This window comes from Myzus persicae, unplaced genomic scaffold (assembly GCF_001856785.1).
Source record: "Myzus persicae strain clone G006 unplaced genomic scaffold, MPER_G0061.0, whole genome shotgun sequence".
Classification (NCBI taxonomy): Eukaryota; Metazoa; Arthropoda; class Insecta; order Hemiptera; family Aphididae; genus Myzus; species Myzus persicae.
Genome location: NW_019101674.1, coordinates 435,079 through 456,412, shown reverse-complemented (window position 1 = coordinate 456,412; position 21,334 = coordinate 435,079). Strand labels below are relative to the sequence as shown.

Genomic DNA, 21,334 nt, shown 5'->3' with positions numbered 1-21,334 from the left:
TTTTGGCAGAATTTCGAATGGGGCACCCGTAGGTTTCTGCCATGCCCCGGGGGTGGGGGATGGCAGCACTTGCTCTCCGGTCACCGCGACTTGTCCGGAGAAAAATGCCGCCCGGTGGCCGAGGATCGAACCGCGACCGGCTGCGTCGCAGCGGAAGAGTCAGACCACTCGGTCACCTCGTCCCCCATTTTTTTCAATATTTATAAATTGTACTTGGCTGTTCTAAGAATTAATTGGTGTGAACATATAAAAATGTATTTAATTAATAATTATTTTTTGATATTAAAAATCTTTTTCAGCAAACTTCAAAATTAATTTTTAAATCTTTTTTAGTTGCATTTTCCTGGTTAAATGCTTTTTTTTGTAGCATTATTGGCAATTTTTTAATTCCTTTATTGTAGGTTTTTAGTGCTTCATTTTCCTAGCCCTAGGCCTTATTACCATGAACGGAATTTTGATTGCACTGTCATCTTCAACATCAAATACCACATAATAATATATTTATTATGAGATATTGAAATTTTACTTTGTTTCCATCGCTTATTTCTACGCGGCGGTCGCCCACTTAATAATAAATGGTATATCGACATATCGCCATATCGGTGACTTTCAAAAGGCTATAATACGAAAACTGTCTGAGAGACAAATTTGGATTGCATCATCGTTCTTAACCCATTGATTTATATAAGTAGGTAGGTAAGTCAACAAATTTCAAAATGGCGAGGCCGAACTAAACTGCTTTTATATATATTTTTTTATGATAATATTAATTTGTTGGAGGTTGGAGCTAAGTGTTAAACTATGAGTAAACTAGTAACTTAAAAACGTTATCTATCTTCAGTGATAGATTAATAACAAACAGAAGAATGTGTGGATTTGTATAACGGCATCATTATCAACTGTCAAAAGTTCATAAATTGCATTTTGTATTCAATATTCCATTATTTCAACAACAAAAAACGAACATCTCAATTATAATGAAATTATTATTTTATTAATACTTAAATGCTAAGGATGATAATAATCTATTATACTAACGATATTATTTATTTTTGTTTTGAAAATTATCTTGTGCAAATGTGCAATGTTAATCCATAAGCATTTTGTTATATTAAAGAGTGTTTTTGACTATAATAGTTGATTAAAATCTCATATTTAATTATTATTACCAAGCTATGTCGTACTCATTTACAATAAGTACCTATTCAATCGAATATTACCCTTATTTCCGTTAAGTAGAATAATTCAGAAACTTTTCGTTCAATTTCGACTGCATTTACAATAGACAAAAACTTTTAGAAAAATCATCTGAATCTCAATTTACCTCATAACATGTAGGTTCTCACTTAAAACAAATCTCAAAAACCAAAGTTGGTATCTTCGCAGATTCGTCATAAACATTTAACATCAATGTATTTACGAATTTGACAGACATGTGAATATTTAGTAAAGTGACCTCCTGACTACTGGTAGAAAAATTGAAATTCCATAACCTATGAAACAGCTATATCTATAAGAGTTTAATTTTAAACATGTTGTATATTTTGTTAAAAAAAAACAAATATTTTGTGAATACTGATAGACTGAATGTACCATGGTTTATTTTTGGTCATAACATTTTAAAATATTTAAAATTAGCTTATATTCTCGTATAACACATTAACACTAGTATATAATAGTATTGTACCATTGGTACCTAATTATCATTTTTTTGGCCTTTGCACATGACGAAAAAAGTTTGTTTTGTCACGGCGCGATGGTAACGTCTAAGGTCTAACTCGTAACGATCATCGTACATTCGACATCGCGTGCGGTGATCACGACTCCGCCATTCCGGGATCCGTGCGTCGCCCAGTCGTTCACCCCAAAATAATAAATAATAATAGACTTCGTTTATAGATCGACGGCCCTTTGATAATATTATTATAATATTTCAATAAATTATTATTTATTTTTATACTGTTCGAAACTGTTCAATATACTATTTTGGGGACGTGCGTGTCCGTCAGTCATCGCTGTGCCAATACAATCTAAAGTATTCTGAACGTTAACGGTTAACCACACTGTACAAGTGTTACAATAATAGTAATCACTGGTCGTCGTTATCAGTTCAAACTTCGATTGCTCTTATCCGAGAAATAAATAAAAAATTAAATACACATTTCAAATTAAATTTATCAATTCATCATCCCCTGTAGGTTTGTTAACAATACATTTAAACTAGTTTCGGTCCAGATCGACTTTGAAACTCGACGTCGACAGGATTCGCCACTTGGAGGATACTTATAGTTTCACAACTTTGAACTTATAAACAACTTATATAAAAAACGCTACTGCGATGTCGGACGCTCACGCCACTCCGATGGCCTGGCAGTACGTTTGTTGTTCACTGCCAATCTTAATACCGATGTCAGTTTACGTGCTTAAGAAGTGTTTCAACAACAGATATCGCACACTCAACTCAAAGGTAAATCAAAACGTGTTTTCTATCGGTCTTACACACCGGCGAATGCAAATCTCGAAACTGTGACCTTTATACGACCCAAGTTTTTCGCTTTATTCGTCGTGGACTTTGAACACGGGTGTAGGTTTTTTTTTCAATTTCCCGGCTATTTGATCTGATTGATTTTTGAACAATGTAATACATTTTTTTTACTTTAATTATACTTAATGAAGAAACGTTTAAAGCCGTATGCTGGTATTTCTAATAAGCATTGAACTGTGCAAGATAAAAATGTGAAACAGAAATAGAGTGTACTATAAATAATATAATTTAATGACTTGGAAGTATTCTGCTTTATTTAAGTACTTATTCAATTGTTGGTATAGTAGAATATTATTTATTCGGATTTTACTTAATCCAGACAGCCGTTTATAATGCATATTATTAGAACTATTTGAATTATCAGAATAACTAGTTATTTTGTATTTTTTAGGGCTTAATACTGTGTTGCATTATGTCTTGTATTCCAAAAAATAACATTTGTATTTCTTAAATCTATAATGCAAGTTTTTTCACTTAACAGAGTGTTTAATTATATACCTTAGGTACCTTAGTTCATTTCATATATTATTTTGTTTAATCTGGACGTACTTTAATTCAGACAACCTAGTGTCCTAACAAGTCCTAAATAATAAGGTTCTGCTGTATTTTACACTAGAAATGTATAGATTTATAGAATTATACCATATCATATCATTTTTCCTTTTTATTTTTTGAGTTAAAGTGAATTATTTTTAGTACCTCCTACTCATATGATAATCATTAAACCATAATATAAATTAAACTAGTTTATTAAATTGAATTCATTTTTACTTGTTTTCCTTAACACTAATCGTTTTCAGAAATGTATTTTAATAATCATAAATTATGTTGCTAGGTTGTTCTTATTACAGGTGCCAGTTCTGGATTAGGTGAAACATTAGCGCATGAGTTTTATTCCCATGGCTGTGCACTAATTTTAACGGGACGTAGCAGCAACGAATTGGAAAGAGTCAAAAATGATTTATTAAGCCGAAGTGATGTAATTTTATTTTATTTTTTTAACATTTCCTATTTTCTAGTTTATTAATTCTTATAGATTAAGAATGTTAACAAACCATGTATTCTCGTCTTGGATCTTATTGACCAATCAACAATAGAAGTAGTTAGTCAAAAAGTTTTAGGAGTTTTTGGCCGTGTAGATATTCTCATCAACAATGCTGGCATCAGCTATAGAGGTAGAGCCGAAGCAACAATGGCCGAAGTAGATTATAAAGTAATGTTAGTCAACTATTTTGGCCAAGTCGCTTTAACTAAAGGTAAATACAAAAATATCAAGTGACTAGTCGAGAGTATTTCATTTAATAACTGTTGTTTATATTTTGTTTTAGCCATATTACCTAGCATGATTCACCACAAAAGTGGACATATAATAGCAATTAGTAGTGTTCAAGGAAAAATTGCTGTTCCATTTAGGTAATATAGTACAATACATTTGTAATCTCTGTTATTATTACCTTAGTTTACAATGACCAAATGATATTTATTATTTATTGTATTGTGTAATATTACTGTATTACTAGGCCTTAGCCCATTATATATAAATGAAATAATATTATTTAAAATTACAATATACTGATTCCTAGCCTTTTGAATTGAGCAATCCATAAATTATAAAAAGATATATGTTAACTTTATTGCACTAATATTGTTTTTTACAATATTATAATATATAATATATATCCATATATTTTGTAGTAATTCAGATTTATTTACTTAAATTTAGATACTTTGATTTACATTATTCATATATTCAGTAAAAAATATTCATTGATACATTCAACTTGCAAATTTTAAATTTATTGAGAAAGTTGTGTGTTTAAAATTTCTGAAAAAAAGTACTAAATTACCTTTCTGACTGTTTATTAAAAATCTTCTTAAACTTATTTTTGCTATTCTCTTATTTCTAAGAAATGCAGATAGCAGACCTTGGTTGTGCTGTAAACAGCTTATCTCTTTATTTTTTTTGGTATGCAGATGTTTAATTAATTTTATGTATTTATATAATTTATAGATCAGCTTATACCGCATCTAAACATGCATTACAAGCATTTTTTGATACTCTCAGAGCTGAAATATCACATCATAAGGTAAAAGTAACCGTGGTAAGCCCGGGGTACATCCAAACAAATTTGTCGTTGAATGCATTAACTGGATCTGGATCAAAATATGGTGGTGGGTATTGTTATTAGATATTAATTTTTAATTAAAAATAATATTTATAGACTAACATTAAATATATATGTTGTAGTTATGGATGAATCTACAATGTCTGGATACTCAGCTGAATATGTTGCTCAACGAATAGTGGATGCTGTAGTTAATGATGAACAAGAGGTCATCATTGCACCATTTTATGCTCGTTTAGCAATTGGCCTACGTTATGTATGGCCACGATTTTATTTTTGGATTATGAAATGTAGGGCTGACCGACAAGCTAGTCAGAAAATGTAGGATTCAAGGATTCCCCGCCATCAGACGGACGAGCGTCGGCTACAGCCCGTTATCGTCGGCATACGGGAATCTCACATTTGACAAACAGCCAGGTCAGTCAACTAGATTTCTAGAAATTAGCTGTTAATTGTTATTTTTTGAGTACTTATAATTTTGTATTTTTGAATATAAATACCTAGTTGTTAGTGATGCACAGTTTTACATAAATTATTTATTTAATTTGTGTATTTTACATTTTATACAATGTTTACTTATTAACAACATAATGCCATTATGATATTATTTAGATAAGTATAATTGTACAGAACTGCCCTAAAAGAAACAAATTAATACTAAACTTTGTAAATGATTTAGTTTGATCAATATTAATGTAACAACTAACATGTATTTCATAAATACTTACATAAATCTAATTCTACTTTGAATTACCAGAAAATAAAATAGTTGTTATTATTTAAAAAAGTCAAGCTTGAAGTAATAATTAATGAAACTAAAATTATTTTATTTTCCATGCTATTGCATGTGATTATGTATGTGTTTCATAATAATTTATCTTTAAAAGGAAAACTAAATAACTAAATATTACAAATGAATGTCAATTTTCATTAATTTAAAAATCGTAAGTCCACATTCGAAAAAAAACTCACAAAGTTATTTTCTATTTAATAAAAATTCACAGTTTAATTAATTTATATTGCACTATTAAATGTAAAATTGTAACTAATTGAAGTAAAATTTATTTAAATTCCCTATTATATTTCTTTATCGCCTTTTAAATCAAATTATTTTAATTAATTTTTAATATTTAAATAAATGTGTACCCATTTTTCTATCAAAATCATTGTTCATATAATTATAATTCATAAAAACGCATTTTTATATAATTTACCAGTCAATAATTTCTATATTAATATATTAGTATAAGACTTCATATTAATATTGGTTATTGTTTAAAATATTTTGTTTTTGCATTTTAATATCTTGCACTGGGAGTTGTGAAGTACTTTTATTCAATATTATATACAATTAATAAATTTATTATTCCATTGCTAATAATTGAAAATATTGAAAATAATTTTTTAAATAATAAATTATTAGATACTATGTGTGATTCACAAATTAACTGTTTAAGCTTAAAAAATTATTGATAAAAATGAGCTTTTAATTTTAAATTAAGATAGGGTTAAAACACCATTGGTCTTTTAAATATTAACTGTGCATCACTAACAAAGATAGAAAATTGTTAACTCACAGTCAGTGGTGACATAAAATAATTTTTCATGAAGTATCGGCTGTGTTGATAAAAAAAAAGTTCTGATAATTGAGTATGGGGGAAGAGAACAATATTTCAGTTGGTAGGTAGGTCAGGTTAGCCACTTCTATCAAATTAAGAGGATGTCTCATTTACATGTTTTGACTCCATCTAATAAGTGCGTAACATAGAACATTTCTGTTTAGTAGTTCATTTAACTTTGTTAGTTTCAATGTTACAGTGAATTTACCCATTGTTAGACATAAAAGTGTCAATATTTTCTGCGGTTTGGTGAAAGTGTATTTTTAATATTTTAATTTTGAAGCAAGTAATGAAAAACATTTTTAAATTGCAATATTTTACACATTTGTAACTCACTGAAAAAAAAAAAAAAATTTTGAACAACCATGTTGTTACCTTTAAGCCTCAAGTTAAATAGGTAGCATTTAATTTCACCCTTAATACTAAAACTAACAAAGCTTAACAATAATGTGCTGCTATACACTCGTAAGACAGAGAAAACACATGCTGGTGAAATATCTTCTTAAGTTAGTAAAAAATGTACATACATTTGTATTGCAGACCAAAAATAGATGATTTGGTACCCTCAATCAAAAAATTTAAAATTAAATAAGCTTCATAGATAAATAAAGTTCATGTCGCCACTGCTTATGATCACTGCTACCATTAGTGTAGTATGAATTTTTTAATATTATATTATTATTGTATATCCCTTAAACACTATTACATCTTAGGTTTACATAAATTTAAATTTTAAATATTGTTTTAGGTTTAGAGTTTATTAATTACCACCATTTTTTTTCACACAAAATTTATTGCAAAAAATAAGTTTAATTATATTATAATTTAAATGATCTCCCTTTTTTTCATAAAACTAATTTTTTTATTGTTGATACATTTTTGTTGCTTAAAATGGTGCTTGTTTGTTACACATTTTGTGTTCTTTTTTATTACATTTTTGACAATATTTATATAAACTTTTACCACGTTTTGTTTTTTATATAATCAATCACTAATAATTTACATATAAATTTGAATGACAACAGCGTATCGACAATTACATTTTAGAAATCTCATATATATATTATAAGTAGTTCTTCTGATTTCTGTCAATTATTTATGTATACTTAATAGTGAGTTGTTGATATAGTTAAACCTTATGTACTGTTAAATATTTTTAGTTATTTATAGAATAACGTTTCATTAGTCAGTTAATATTAGATTGTAAATTTAAATGATTAAGAAACTATACCTTTGTAGATGATAAATTGATAACTCAATGTGTGCATATATTTACGAGGATAAATTTAGATGTTTATTGTTGTTTTTTTTTTTATTAAGTATTTGTAGCGTTTAAAAATGTAGATATGTTATAATGGTAAACAAATGATTAAAACCTACAAAGAAAACTAGTGTACATTCCCATATGTAATTGTTACGCTTAACATATCTTATGAAATAGACCCTAAGAATTTAATTCTTGTTTAGTTTTAATGTTTTTAAAAATACTAATTGACAAACAACTTTCAGATAGAATAAAACAAATTATATATGTGTATAAATGTAGGTTCTTTAATTATGTTTTACTATTGTCCATGTTGCTTATTTTGAAAATATCGAGCACATATACATGTAACTTTAAATCGTCCATTGTTCTTAATATCAAACATTCGTTGTTATAGAAAAAGTTTATGTTTTAACGAAAGCTACACAAACACTAAATTTAATTAAATATAGAATGCAATTTATTATGATATTCAATTTTTAATATTGTTTTTGTTTTCTAAACATTATAATCTTACAACAATAAATCACATACAATATTTTATGTAGATTGTAAAATGTTAAGAAATTAATTTTGTGATATTTTTTCAGTCTATTCATAAATGGTTAAATGTCTGTAACAAAAAAAAAATGCAGACAATGGAATTCGTAATTTTGATCAATTATAGTTATACAATATGTAGCAATATAATATTGTAAATCTACTTCCACAAGGCAGTAATATTTTAGTATCTAGTATGTTACATTCATAAAATACAACCTAATTTCAATAGATTTTTAAAAATATTATGTTCCGTTTAAACTTTGGCATGCTACGTTCACCCTAAACCATAGAACGATTATAGGTAGTTTTTAGATATTAGTTGAATCTTTAGAACAACCTTGTATTAGATGGAAATTGAGATTTATTTGTTGCCTTTAAAATGAAACCTAGTTTTCTCTTACAAAATATTAATAAAAAATATTCTGCAATCGAATAAAATCATTTTTGCCTTTCTAAGTTTCTAACTATTACAGATTTAATAATTCATGTTTTTTTTTTTCAAAAAAAAAGAACAATAAATAGCTTTTAAACAACAAAAAAATATAATATTACTATCGCATTAATTAACAATAAAAATAAATAAATTATCAGTTTATCACGGATATAAAACATTACTGTTTTGTTTTTATTTTAATGGCAAAATTTAGCATGATCTAATATTGTTAGTAATTGTTGAAGTATAGACAATATTTAACATGACCAAATCTGTGTGCTAAATCATTTTACACCTATTTAGATGCCTGAGATATATCCGTTCACTCGTCCATAAACATCAAGTGTATAAAGAAGTCATTTCCACAAATATAAAGATTTTAACTATTAAACTTATTATATATAATAATAAATTTTAATTATGAAAAATAATGTTGAGTTTAAAAATTATTTTATAACTAATAAACAATTTTATGATTTATATAGTAAATGAATGAAATTGATAATAAGAATTCTAAAAATATAACTTGGCTCAATAATTAAAATTTAGGTCAGTTTAAATACTAGGAAAATAGAAAATATACTTTGACAATTGTCACTATTATTATTTTATATAAAATGAATAATAAGACTTAATAATTGTCATTACATCATTTCTTTAACCTAATAGTAATTGTATTAATTTGAAAATTTAACTTTCTAAAAGATGGAAATAGGTATTTTAACTTTTTTTATAAAATGACATTTTAAGTTCTTTATTATGTTCCCGCAAAGTAAATCCAATAATTTGTCCAATGAACAATGGCTTTGCATTGAATATTCATTAAAAGATGAAATTTATATAGAAAGTATGATTAACATGCTTATATACTCTACACCTGAGAAGAAAATCTCATAGTCACTGGCGTGACAATATCAAGTACATACAATCATAAGTTGGTAGGTAAATTAAATAAAATCAAGTGTACATATATAAAATATAATTTTAAAATGTGCTGACTGTTCTTGAACCATCACGTTCCCATTAAAATTTGATCTTGATTTGAAAGATTATTTGCAATATTCGTACAACTTCCAAATACAATACGCAGTTGACACAACTGTTACTGATGTGTGTACAATTTTCCTTTTGGTATCGCTGCCACGTTCTATAACCACTGGCAATGATGGAGTGTTGTCTTCTTTTTGGAGTGATTTCAATCTTGGGTCCTTGTGTACCTGATACTTGCAGCATGGATCAAACTGCCACGAGATCATATACAGTCCAGTGCACACAAATGAAGCCATACACAAAGGGCCATATACAAATGGCTTAGAAGTCCAAAAATAAGCTAATTGAATAAAATAAAACAAAGAATTAACAATTTATTAAATTGATATTAAACAATATGTATATTGACCATGTTACAATAGTCCTAGATATTATATGTATATTTATCAAGTACCGAATAAAATAACCTGTAACAATTTGTATTTATTTTTTTGACATTGATGATTATTGATTACAAATAAAACCTTACAACATCTAAATTTGATAATTTATTCTTTAAACCTATGTTATATACTTATGTGCAATTTTATAAATATTATTAACATCAACAATTGAACTTTTAATTAATTAATCCCACATAATGTTGATCAATAAGTTTTAATTAAGATACCACAAATTAATTTCTTATGAACTATTGTTTCTTATTTCTCCATTTTAAAATATAAAATTATCATTTCAATGTTATTTTTAGGATTAAATGAATTTATAGTAGACAATTATTTAAATAATTGATTTATTTTAGGAAACTAATACTAAATGTATATAATTTCAAATTTCCAAACCTGTTCCTGCAGCCATAGCACTAGATATGATAGCCGTTTGAGAAAGAAAATTGCCAACAGTAATCCATCTCACAGTTTCATCAGCCAACTGAGTTGGCTCGATAATAATATACTTGTAGCCAGCCTCTAGGGCATTGTCCAGTTCCTGCTCAAACATTTCTTGCGAGTTATCATTGTCGTACACTTCTCTTATTATGGCAGTATCTTCTTGATTTATTATTCTAGACACAAAACAAATACATCCAATCAATTTTTAATTATCATAATAACAATGTATGGCCTCTTAGTCACCAATTTATTTAGTGAGCCTGTATACTTAAAAAAAAATTCAACTTAGAACAACAATTCAAACTTACTCGTAGGATAACATTTTTTGAACACTTGGTGCTCGTTGAAATGTCCCATTAACCGAGTTTAAGCTCGAGGTTTATGAAACTCTGTCATTTGTGTTGTCCGAGAACTGCGTCAAAATCAAATCAATCATTTACCGATAAACACGTCTTGTACACTACATTTAATTTTAGTACTGTGTACGCACTACGTTCGCCTTTTATCAGCGGGGACGTGTGTTTATAGAACAATGTATCAAACAAAACATTCGCTTCGCTAGAAAAATAAAGAAGAAAGACGGACCGTGAACGTTGCGGACGACATTGAAAAGAAAAATTGTACGTTTGATAAGGGGCAACAACTGATATTGTGCGGACCGCGCGCTAGTGCATGGAGGAAAAACTGACAACCGTACGTGGGATGTCAAATATAACCTATTATTCCATGAAGAAAACCAGGGATAAAAATATAATCCCGGTAGGTAATCGGCATGGAGACCGCGGTATACTTAAATCTGTAAAATATTATTACGGCACGCACCAAAGATTGGCAATTCCCCTTTTCGACGTTCGTCTTCATTACTAGAAGCAAATTCATTTTTTTTCTTACATTTTACTTTTTCGAAATCATTCCATCGGCCGTGTCTACGTAATAATTACAAATTTCAATAAAGGTTTATAGGTAGGTAGTGTGATGTTATAAGGCCGTAAGAGTGCCGCACAATACTGTGTTCTCGACGAGACTTCTCCGACGATTATAAATAATATAAAAATGGACGCGGTTACAATCAAATTGAAAAAAATGTTGCTGTCGCGAAATACTGTCTTTCAGGTAGGTATACATAATATATTATATCGGTACTCATAGAATATGTAGGGTGGGGAGGTAATAATTTATAATAGTTACTGAAGCCTCCCGCTTTGGATACTATTTACAAAGATGCTTTTCTTGTTATTATTGATTAATTTTGCGAAAAGGTGTAAACTAGTATTACTAGTATTTATAACTAATGGTAATACTTTGTTCCCTATTAAGGTTACCATAATATTTTTAGACCAAATCCGGACATCAGTTCCGTTTCACGTGATGGGGGGGNGAAAATATATATTATAATTTATAAATATGATATTATTCATTTTATTTTTAATATATATATTGAAAAAATATGACCAAAAATAGAAATTACATATTGTACATTTATACAGAGTGAATACAAAAATCTGTCACCTGATATAACATTTTCTATCAATATAACCATGTTAAACGGTTATCTTTGTAAAATCTGGACATTTTTGAAATCCGGAGTCAGGACAGATGTTTGAAATCCGGATGTATGGTTACCCTACCTTTATAACATATACATAAATTGTACGTTATTACCTACATGCTATAATATTTTACACATTTATGGTGGTTCATCACTTTTTAAATATACGAATCTTCTTTTTTCGTTCTTAGCTTTCAACTATATTATGGGTCGGCCATCCTTGTCCAGCACCGCCATAAGACTCTACCCCCCTCCTCCACCTCACCGAATCCGGAATCATTACTGATCCTAGCTATTTTCGTGTCATTCTCTATTCTGCCTGTGGTCTATTTATCTATTCTCCAGTATATAGCACTCCCCCTTTTCCTTCTACATTCATTCCCATAGTCACTTTCACTGCCTCCGAGTCATCTCGAGAAGATAGTCTCATAACCTGACCAAAACATCTCTATCTTTTCTCCCTCGTTTTATATACAATTATTGGTGCCACTCCTATATCCACTGTCACTATAGATACTGAATTAATTTATTATTCTATCATCTTTAATCCCTAGTCTCTTCACGCGTCCACTTAAGCATTCTCATATTATTCTATCATAGCCATAAGTCATCAACCAGTTTTTCAGGATGGAGAGTTAGTTCAGTCGTATATAGCCTTGCCTAATGTCATTTGAAACATTATCCAGGATGTACGATAAACTCATGTAGTCATGTAAATCGATTCAATAGTTTCGGCGATTATTTCGCGCCACAAAAAGGACTCTTATATAGTTATATAGGTAGTTTATGTAAGTACTACAGACTCGGATGGGTTGCATTGAAATTCGCAATAAATAATTCTAGACGGAGATAATCACCATCTGCATTACAGTAGGTATTACACTGAATATAAAATTCAAAATTTTGTTTTACATTCATAAATTGATTACGAGTGAAATATTTGTAGTAATATAATATATAGGTGTGTCTATTGTATGTATTTTATTGCCTATTGGCACCTAGAACGTAAAGGATTATTATTGGTGATTCGCTGACCCAAATTTGCGATCTAGTGTTTAAGAATTAAGGAGCTTATAACATTTTTAGAAGAGCACTTTCTTGCCTGTCACAACCAATTTATTTAATAACAACTGTTTTTTTCCCGTGTAACAAAATATCACCGATGGTAACCAAAAATAAACAATTTCCGTTTTTCATGGTACTGTTTAGTAGTTTGTTAATGTGCTGCCCTGGAGCGTGAAAATTATATCCCCCCACTACTTTATTTTCTGATATTTTCATCTTCCATAGTTAAACAATAAAAAGATATTATAAATATATAAATGATAATAATTTATTACACGCATATTAAATATATGGGTAATGGAGATATTTTTCAAAAAATAGTTTTAAGACTATACAGGTAATATTAGTCAATTAATGTATATGATGATAATAATGCAAACAAAATTAAATTTAAGATGGAGTTGGGTGTGGTGGATATCGTTATAGCGTTTGGTGTTAGATCATATTTTATGTAACCCCGTATAGGTTTGATTATTGGTTGATAAACAGAGCCATCGAATAATTATTAGATTATTAGCGCAATACATAAATTAATCAATTATTATAATGGCAAGGCGATCAAATGTTCACGCACATGAGCGGTAGGTTAGGTTAGGACGATAATAATCAAATATCTATATAAATATATGATTGTAAATATTGCATTTTTTTAAGAAAACTTATATTGCGATTATAATTCAGTCATTTTTTATATCCACAGGAAAAATGTATTCAGTTCATGATTCGAAGTTTAAAAGATTCAAAACAGTTCAATTTAGTCAGTAGAACGTATTTGAATGCTGATATGATTCAATTTTTGTGTGAACCTTTACTTTCAATTAATACTTCTTTAATACAGTAAACAATTTAATTTAACTTCTATTTTTTTTTATATATTAATGTACAATATAGTATTATATTAGTTGTATACAATTATTAACATACATCAATTATCTTTTAGAAGTATATGTTTATGCATATGGATGTTATCAAAAAATAATATATTTTACGAAAGAAATGATGTTTCATACACTTGTAATAGTTTGTTACGAACAATTGTATTTTTAATAAGAACTAGCGATGCTTTAGTATCTGATTTAATTCAACTATTGGCAATAATTATTAAAAAGTAGGTATTCAATAATTGTACAACTACATGATCGAGTTAAACATAATATAAATGTATAATATAGTATTAATAACTATACTACTGAGTATTATTGTAATCGATTTTAGGGGAGGTACAAACCTTCAAGAAATCTGTAATATACCACAAGTCTTAACCATTATAAAAATGGTTTATACTAATTCACAAAATTTACCAGAGCGTTGTGTTATTAATGCTACTTCTATACTAACTTTTTTTTTGTCGTGCCCTTCAATTGAATTAAGTAATAAATTATACAACACGAGTATGTCTATTTCAAAGGCAATCTGTAAAAGTGTCACAAGCAAATGCATCATTGACCCTCATGTGGTTGACATAGCATCAAATCTGTCTAGTAGCTTATTAAGGTAATATTACAATTTATTTTGAATTAATCAGTGGCGTAAACTAGGGTGGCATGATGGTTAATGGTTATAAACTTATAACTTATAATGATGGGCATAATGCCACGAATCCCAAAATATTTTTTTCGATAGCCATACTACACATATATTGTAATTACTAATACAAGGTATAGGAAATGTATATATGTACTTACATATTATTAGGTATGTTTCAAGATAACTATTAGACAAGTACACCGATGAATTACAATTGAACTGAAAGGGATTAACTATGTAGAATAAATGGATAATATACAGAGTGATTCACCAAGCACGCTAACCATAATTTTTCCTTCATTTATACGTAAATACCTATTCTGATTTTTGAAATTTTTAGTAGGTATACTTAAAGTCTAAAGACCATATTATTTTCAATTACTTAAATTGTTTTACGACATTTAAGGTGTTTCATGTGGCTTACTTGATGAATCACTCTGTATAATATATTTATTTGTTACCTACTCGTCCTACTCATCATTTAATCTACACTCTGGAGTAACGCCTCTGAATTAAATGTCTATTACTTTGTAAATATAAATAAATAGATTATATATAATTGTGATAGTCATTAACATTATATACTTATTCTGATTAAATAGACTTTATTCTACCATAACAAAGAGAGTATTAATTAATAACAATTTAAAAAAACATACAGAAATAGCCAAATTATTGAAAAATGTGGCTTGGTATATGATAAAACACATTAGTTTACCATTTGTTCTAGTAAGTAAATATTACTGATTATATTGTAAAATCAATAACTACTCTACTGTGTAGATAATATAATATAATTTCAATAAAGTTTGTCGTATAATATTAATTTTTAATTTATGTCCACATAGAAAAATTTGAATATAAATATTTATCATAAAAGTTATCGAAAAGGAATCAAAAGTTTAATAAGTCCGTTCAGAGAAAGTTTATCTACTTCTGCTCGCCAAAATATAGCTAGTCATTATGCAGCGTCAAGAATCATGAGTATTTTATATGAATTAATTGAATATAAGTAATTGATTATTTGTTATAACTTATATATCCATCTATATATTAATAAATAACTAAAACTTGGTGTACATATCATTGATATCTAATTAGAAAAGTAAAAAATTAGAGATTTATTTACTTACCCATTATTTTAGTATTCAACAAAGTTAAGTAGTTATATATTATGATATTATTCAATGTTTGCTCGTAATAACTGTTTGAACATATAATATTTGGTTGGATTATATGTAAGTATCCTGTTGAATAATGTTTATTATTTCTCTAGTAAAATTGGCATTTTAGCCGAAGAGTTGTTGTTTGAGATGTCGTTTTATTTATCATCAGCTTATCTTGAAATAAATTGTTATTGGCCGGGTGGTATTGATATGTTTCGCAATCAAATGGTCTGGAGCTTCAAGAATTTTCCCAAAACTCCAAAAGATCTATGTTTTGTTCTGACAAATAGTACAAATACAGATATGAGATATTCTATCATTATTTTTATTTATTTCTATCTTTTAACTTGTTCCAAGTAAGTTTTTTTGTAGATATTTAATACAATATTATAGCTACTATAACATCGGCATACTGATTTGAAAACAAGACACATTTTTACTATACTAAAAATGTTACGATGAATGTCTTAATAAGCCGGAAAAATATCATGTTTAATTATTTACTGGCTATAAATAATATTCACCATTTTTAGTGATTTTTATAAGCAGTTGAATTTGTCGTTATCATAATTCACACATCCAATATTCCTAAAACATTAAACACAATGATAGCAACTTGTGTTATCGATACCGCTGTACTGACTTCCAGCTAAGACCAGGTTCAAACCTCAATTATTAATCTTCAAAACGATCTCATCTTAATAAACACCAGAGCAACTTTATTGGTGGAGAATACAATTAAACCCTACAAATCCTTCCATTTACCGTTTATGCACTTCGAAAAGATAAAGTGGGACAAGTGGGTTGAGATACGGATACCTTCTATGTCTTAAGTAAAAAATCTGGAAATTATATAACTGTTAATATTATAATACAGCAAAATATGAAATATAAGTATTAGGTAGGTAGGCAACAAACTTGTATGTTGTAGATTTACAATTGTTATGATAACAAAGAGGCACATCAAAATTGAAATATATTTTATCTTTTCTTCAATGTTAAATTGACTATTGAGTATATTTAATGTTATAATATATTATATGTTATCGAATTATCTACTATTAACGAATCTGTTATACATACATTGATTTTAGCATTGAAAATGAGTCAATATACTTAGAACCAATGTGCGATTACTTATGTTCAATACAAAATGAAATTCCGGTTCCTGTTATTAAAGCAATTCTTTTTAATATTTCTGTAAACATTAAATATGTAATTTGTTCTCCAACACGTTATTAAAGAATGCGTTTATTTTTAGATTTGTTTTGTGTCGCATCATGCAGTAAATGCAATATCCGGTTTAGCTTTTGCTACGAAAAAATTAGTTGGACTTATGACCTCCCTGGAATTTATTGATTCGGTATTTACCCATCATCCCTCATTGTTATATTTTTTGTTCGCTACAAGTGTAATACCCAAAAAAATACAAATGCAATTAGTGAGCACAATCCGTTTTTTTAATTTTTTAAAGGTTTTTTTAATTTAATTTGTTTCATTACTATCAGATTACACAATGGGTCCAGAATTCAGATGAAATTAGTTTGGTTGAGTTAGAAAAATTTTGCTTAAGCAACCACGAAGCAAAGTTATGTTTGATGGTAAATTTAATAACAATTTCCAATACATTAAATACAACTGCAAATAATAAAAATGATTACCTAATTATTCTAAATTTTATTTTCATTTTAATAACTTTTAGGATGTTCTAATTAATGAAACAAATATTGATAGTTATAAACTACAAATAGGATTCAATATTGTTAAAAAAATAATAACCGCAGAAAACGAATATAATGAACACAAAACTTTATTAATTATTTGGGACATGTTACCCATATATTTAGGTTCGTTCTGTTGTACTAAAAATCCAAATAGAATAAGAGGTAATAAAAACATAGTTCTGTATGATACTGACAATTATTAATATTTTGTTTAATTTGTTTTAATTGAATTTTTATATTATTTATTTATTTATTTATATATTTTTATTAATACTGCAGAGACAAATTTAACATTTTTATTGAATTTAACCGAACCGTGTTTTCTCCGCGGGGCTAATATTTCCATTAACGAACATCGTAGTATAGTTTATACAATGTCTTCAATAATAAAAAGCCATCAATCAACTTTTACTGAACAGTATTCACTGTTATCATCTCTTCTTCAACATCTCTTAACCCTGATTCAGTTATCTCATAGTGATGGTAAGTGATTCAAACGCAAGCGATAATAACTTAAATGGCTTTATGTAGGTACCTAATTAAATAATATCTGTTCTAACTTTATTTCAGTTTTAAATACAATTAAAAAGAATAAGGATTTTCTTTGTGTTCTTGAAAACTTATGCCTCTCAAAAAATAACAACATTTGTTTTCTAGCAATCAATACTGTAATACAATTATGCCAACTTGAAGAAGAAGAAACTAATATGGAACATAAACTTCTAGTATGATCTAGTACAATTTTCTACGTGCTAGGTTCACAATTATCAAATACACTCATGATAATAATGAATTTATATTTCCTCTATAGTATTCAATAACGTTAAAATGTGAATATGTTTTAAACGCCATGACTAGGCTATGTCAAAATTGCATAATGTCATCTATTACATTATTTAAAATTATTTTACAATACTTCGAAGAAGGTATCTGTAAATCGGTTGAGTTTAATGAAGCCCCAACTGCTGATTTTTTAAGATCTATTTTCATGCAATTAGAAACTATTATATCTCAAGTAAGAATTTTAATAAAACTCCGTTTTTCAAGTTCTTTAAATATGTAGATACCAACATTAAATAATACTTACAGGGATTGGATAATGTGTCAAACCATGCCTGGGAATGTATGACTACAATATTGTCAACAAAACTTTTGAAGCATTTACAGAAATTATCATATCTTAAAATTGAGTTTGCCACCGATCCTTGGCTTAACTGTATACTTGTGAATTCGAAATGTTTTAGTGAAAGATGTTTAGAATTTTTAAATTTTTGGTTTACACATTTTGTATTGAGTAAGTACCAAAAAAATATGTTCAACATATAATAGTAGGCAGTAACAAAAATAGAATATAAATATTAGTTCAAAATATAAATAGGTATAATAGAATACAATGAAATACAAGTTTTTCTCACTGGAATTTAAAAATTAATTTAACCTTAGCTCTAAATAGCTACCCTTATTTTTTTATCTGGGTTGAAGATCAAATTTTAACATTAAATATTCAAACATATTAAAGATTTATCCTCAAACTATATTTGTGATTTTATTATTATTTAAACATTTTACTTTAATTTAAATTGTCATTTTCTATACACTATGATATTTTTAAAATTTCATTGTGTATAGAAAAGTTTGTTAAAAAAATATTAGTACACATTTTTATGCTCGGTCAAAAAAAAAGTTGAATTATGTATTATAAGATTGAAGATTCTTCATAAATAAACTACGTATTTAAATAACGAACCAATGAGAAGGTTGATGGCGAAATATAATCTGGACCCTCATTTTTTAGTTTAAAAACATTTTTTATTTTTTTTCTCTATTTAATTATTGTATACATTTGATTAAACATGTACTCAATTACCTTTATAATATACTTTTAATACAAACTATGTAAAAAAGAGCCTCGCCCGTTAAATAAAAAAAATAATTGTACTTAAAACATTTTTTAAATGTTGAAAATACATTAACACAATTATTTGTATAGATTTTTAAAGTCAAAATGTTGGTGTAATTGGATATCTATTTAAATGGCAAATAACGACTATTTAATTTAATTTAAAATACATCATAAATCAAAGAGTCATTCAACTTTTCACAATTACCTATTTACCTATATTTACGTTTACTGTTATTTTAAATTCACAAATACACATTGAAACTTTCAAAATATTTAGAATAATCATAAGTTATTTTTACCACCAACCTTTTCACACCGGTCTGTATTGAGTTGGTCATGGCCGTTTTAGACCAATCCAAAAAGTTTAATATTTACTATTCTACTTTCTGTTATAAATATCAAAAATTATTAAAAAAATTGAGTTGTATAAAATGTATATAAGTAATATTATATAAACTATTAATAATAATATATAATTTTTGTCAATGATTATTATATATGATGATCAATACCTTCAAGTGGCGTACAAACGAAGGGGATAATTCCCCCTAAAGGAAAATAAATCTTGTTCTAAATGGTTAGAATGAAAAATATACACGTCATGAAAATTGTTTGTGTATAATTGTATAAATTTTAATATTTGTCAAAATACAAATAAAATCTTAATGCACTTTGTTTTCACTACCCTGGCAACCCAACATGATAAGCCTAAATATTATATTATATAATAATAAATAATATTTTAATATATGTGATGTTTTTGGCGAAAATAAGCTCAACATAAGTTAGGTGTAATTAATAGAAAAATAAATGACTAAAAGTACCTACCTAGTACTTACTTAAAATAAATAAATTATAAAATAATCACACACTGGCAAATTTACATATATTCTCCGCTGATAATAGTTTTTCGTATGCAATGATTTATCATTTATATACATTTATTTACATTTATTTAGTGAGTAATAACAAATAATAATAATAAGTAAATTACTTTTTATACATACAATAAAATTCAAATGTAACACTTCAGCTAGTGTACTATCTCAACGACGAGGTATAATAGGAATTCCTATTTACCTAACACACAGCTTACAGTCAGTAGAGATGACTTTCCCAGTTGTTTTTTTTTAAACAGGTCCTTCATAATAATTTCATTGTATATTATTATAATTACATACTTTATCATGTGTTTAGATTACGAAGAAAGTTTCACAATACGTGGATTAAAAGTGCTATGTCCAAGTCTCTTTGATGTTACTGTAGTTCATATTTCAGTAACAATAGTCAACCAAGTTTATGAAAGAAATGAATTAATGTCAAAAGCTAAATTGATTATACATTTGGTAATATATAAACCTTGTACACTTATCTTATATTATGTTGTATCATTCATCAGTTCTTTTATATTGTGGATTACAGATATTGAAAAACAAATTCTTGTTACCTAATGGACTAGAGGAAAAAATGAACATATTCTTAAACCAAAACTAGTCGAAAGCTTTATATTTCTATATATATTTTTGAAACTGTTCCTTTACCTGGTTCAAAACTCAAAAGAGTTCAATAATATATTTCGTTTAAATGTATTTATTATTATAAGTATAGATAATTATATTTTACAAAAATATTTTGTAGACAATTCTCTTCTGTATTCAATAAGCAATTAATAATAAAGTTAATAGCTGTATGTAGGTATTTTAGTTACACATGTAAATTCAATTATTTTAAGCATCTAAATTGTATGTTATTTAAAATCATAAAAATATTTAATTTGTTCATATTTTGAAGTAAAATTCGAATATTTACTATTGTATGTTTTATGCTTTTATTATTGCACATACCTAGTTAATTATAGATGTGTTGTTAAAATGTTGATCTACCATAAACATAATATGTCTATTTGTTTTATTTATAAGTATTAGGTAATACTGTAACACCAAATACCTCTCTGCACTTAGAAATAAGTATGATACCCAATTAAATAATA

General features: G+C 27.4%; 3 protein-coding genes across 3 annotated transcripts; 2 read left to right on the top strand and 1 right to left on the bottom strand.

The window, feature by feature from the left end:
• Window positions 1-2,338: 2,338 nt before the first annotated feature.
• LOC111030046 (dehydrogenase/reductase SDR family protein 7-like) lies at window positions 2,339-5,633 on the top strand. Its single transcript, XM_022309362.1, has 6 exons — window positions 2,339-2,467; window positions 3,381-3,524; window positions 3,582-3,801; window positions 3,874-3,958; window positions 4,557-4,717; window positions 4,794-5,633. Exons 1-6 carry the CDS (start codon window positions 2,339-2,341, stop codon window positions 4,994-4,996), a joined length of 942 nt encoding a protein of 313 aa, XP_022165054.1. The 3' UTR covers window positions 4,997-5,633.
• Window positions 5,634-9,268: 3,635 nt separating this feature from the next.
• Window positions 9,269-11,033, bottom strand: LOC111030065 (transmembrane protein 11, mitochondrial). The gene is made up of 3 exons (XM_022309387.1): window positions 10,719-11,033; window positions 10,363-10,583; window positions 9,269-9,860 (listed from the first exon to the last, which is right to left on the bottom strand). Exons 1-3 carry the CDS (start codon window positions 10,730-10,732, stop codon window positions 9,580-9,582), a joined length of 516 nt encoding a protein of 171 aa, XP_022165079.1. The 5' UTR covers window positions 10,733-11,033; the 3' UTR covers window positions 9,269-9,579.
• Window positions 11,034-17,729: 6,696 nt separating this feature from the next.
• On the top strand, window positions 17,730-21,004 carry LOC111030059. The gene is made up of 6 exons (XM_022309375.1): window positions 17,730-17,924; window positions 18,012-18,166; window positions 18,253-18,456; window positions 18,531-18,735; window positions 20,542-20,690; window positions 20,767-21,004. The coding sequence occupies exons 1-6, from the start codon at window positions 17,816-17,818 to the stop codon at window positions 20,836-20,838; spliced, it is 894 nt and encodes a 297-aa protein (XP_022165067.1). The 5' UTR covers window positions 17,730-17,815; the 3' UTR covers window positions 20,839-21,004.
• Window positions 21,005-21,334: the final 330 nt, after the last annotated feature.

Excerpts from the sequence above, each read along its gene's own strand:
- LOC111030046 (XM_022309362.1), top strand. The coding sequence starts at position 2,339 with ATGTCGGACGCTCACGCCACTCCGATGGCCTGGCAGTACGTTTGTTGT. Across the intron at positions 3,802-3,873 it reads CCAAGTCGCTTTAACTAAAG|CCATATTACCTAGCATGATT; the intron begins GTAAATACAAAA and ends ATTTTGTTTTAG. Across the intron at positions 4,718-4,793 it reads ATCTGGATCAAAATATGGTG|TTATGGATGAATCTACAATG; the intron begins GTGGGTATTGTT and ends TATATGTTGTAG.
- LOC111030065 (XM_022309387.1), bottom strand. Across the intron at positions 9,861-10,362 it reads TGCTATGGCTGCAGGAACAG|CTTATTTTTGGACTTCTAAG; the intron begins GTTTGGAAATTT and ends TTATTCAATTAG.
- LOC111030059 (XM_022309375.1), top strand. The coding sequence starts at position 17,816 with ATGTCTTCAATAATAAAAAGCCATCAATCAACTTTTACTGAACAGTAT. Across the intron at positions 17,925-18,011 it reads TCAGTTATCTCATAGTGATG|TTTTAAATACAATTAAAAAG; the intron begins GTAAGTGATTCA and ends ACTTTATTTCAG. Across the intron at positions 18,167-18,252 it reads ATATGGAACATAAACTTCTA|TATTCAATAACGTTAAAATG; the intron begins GTATGATCTAGT and ends TTTCCTCTATAG.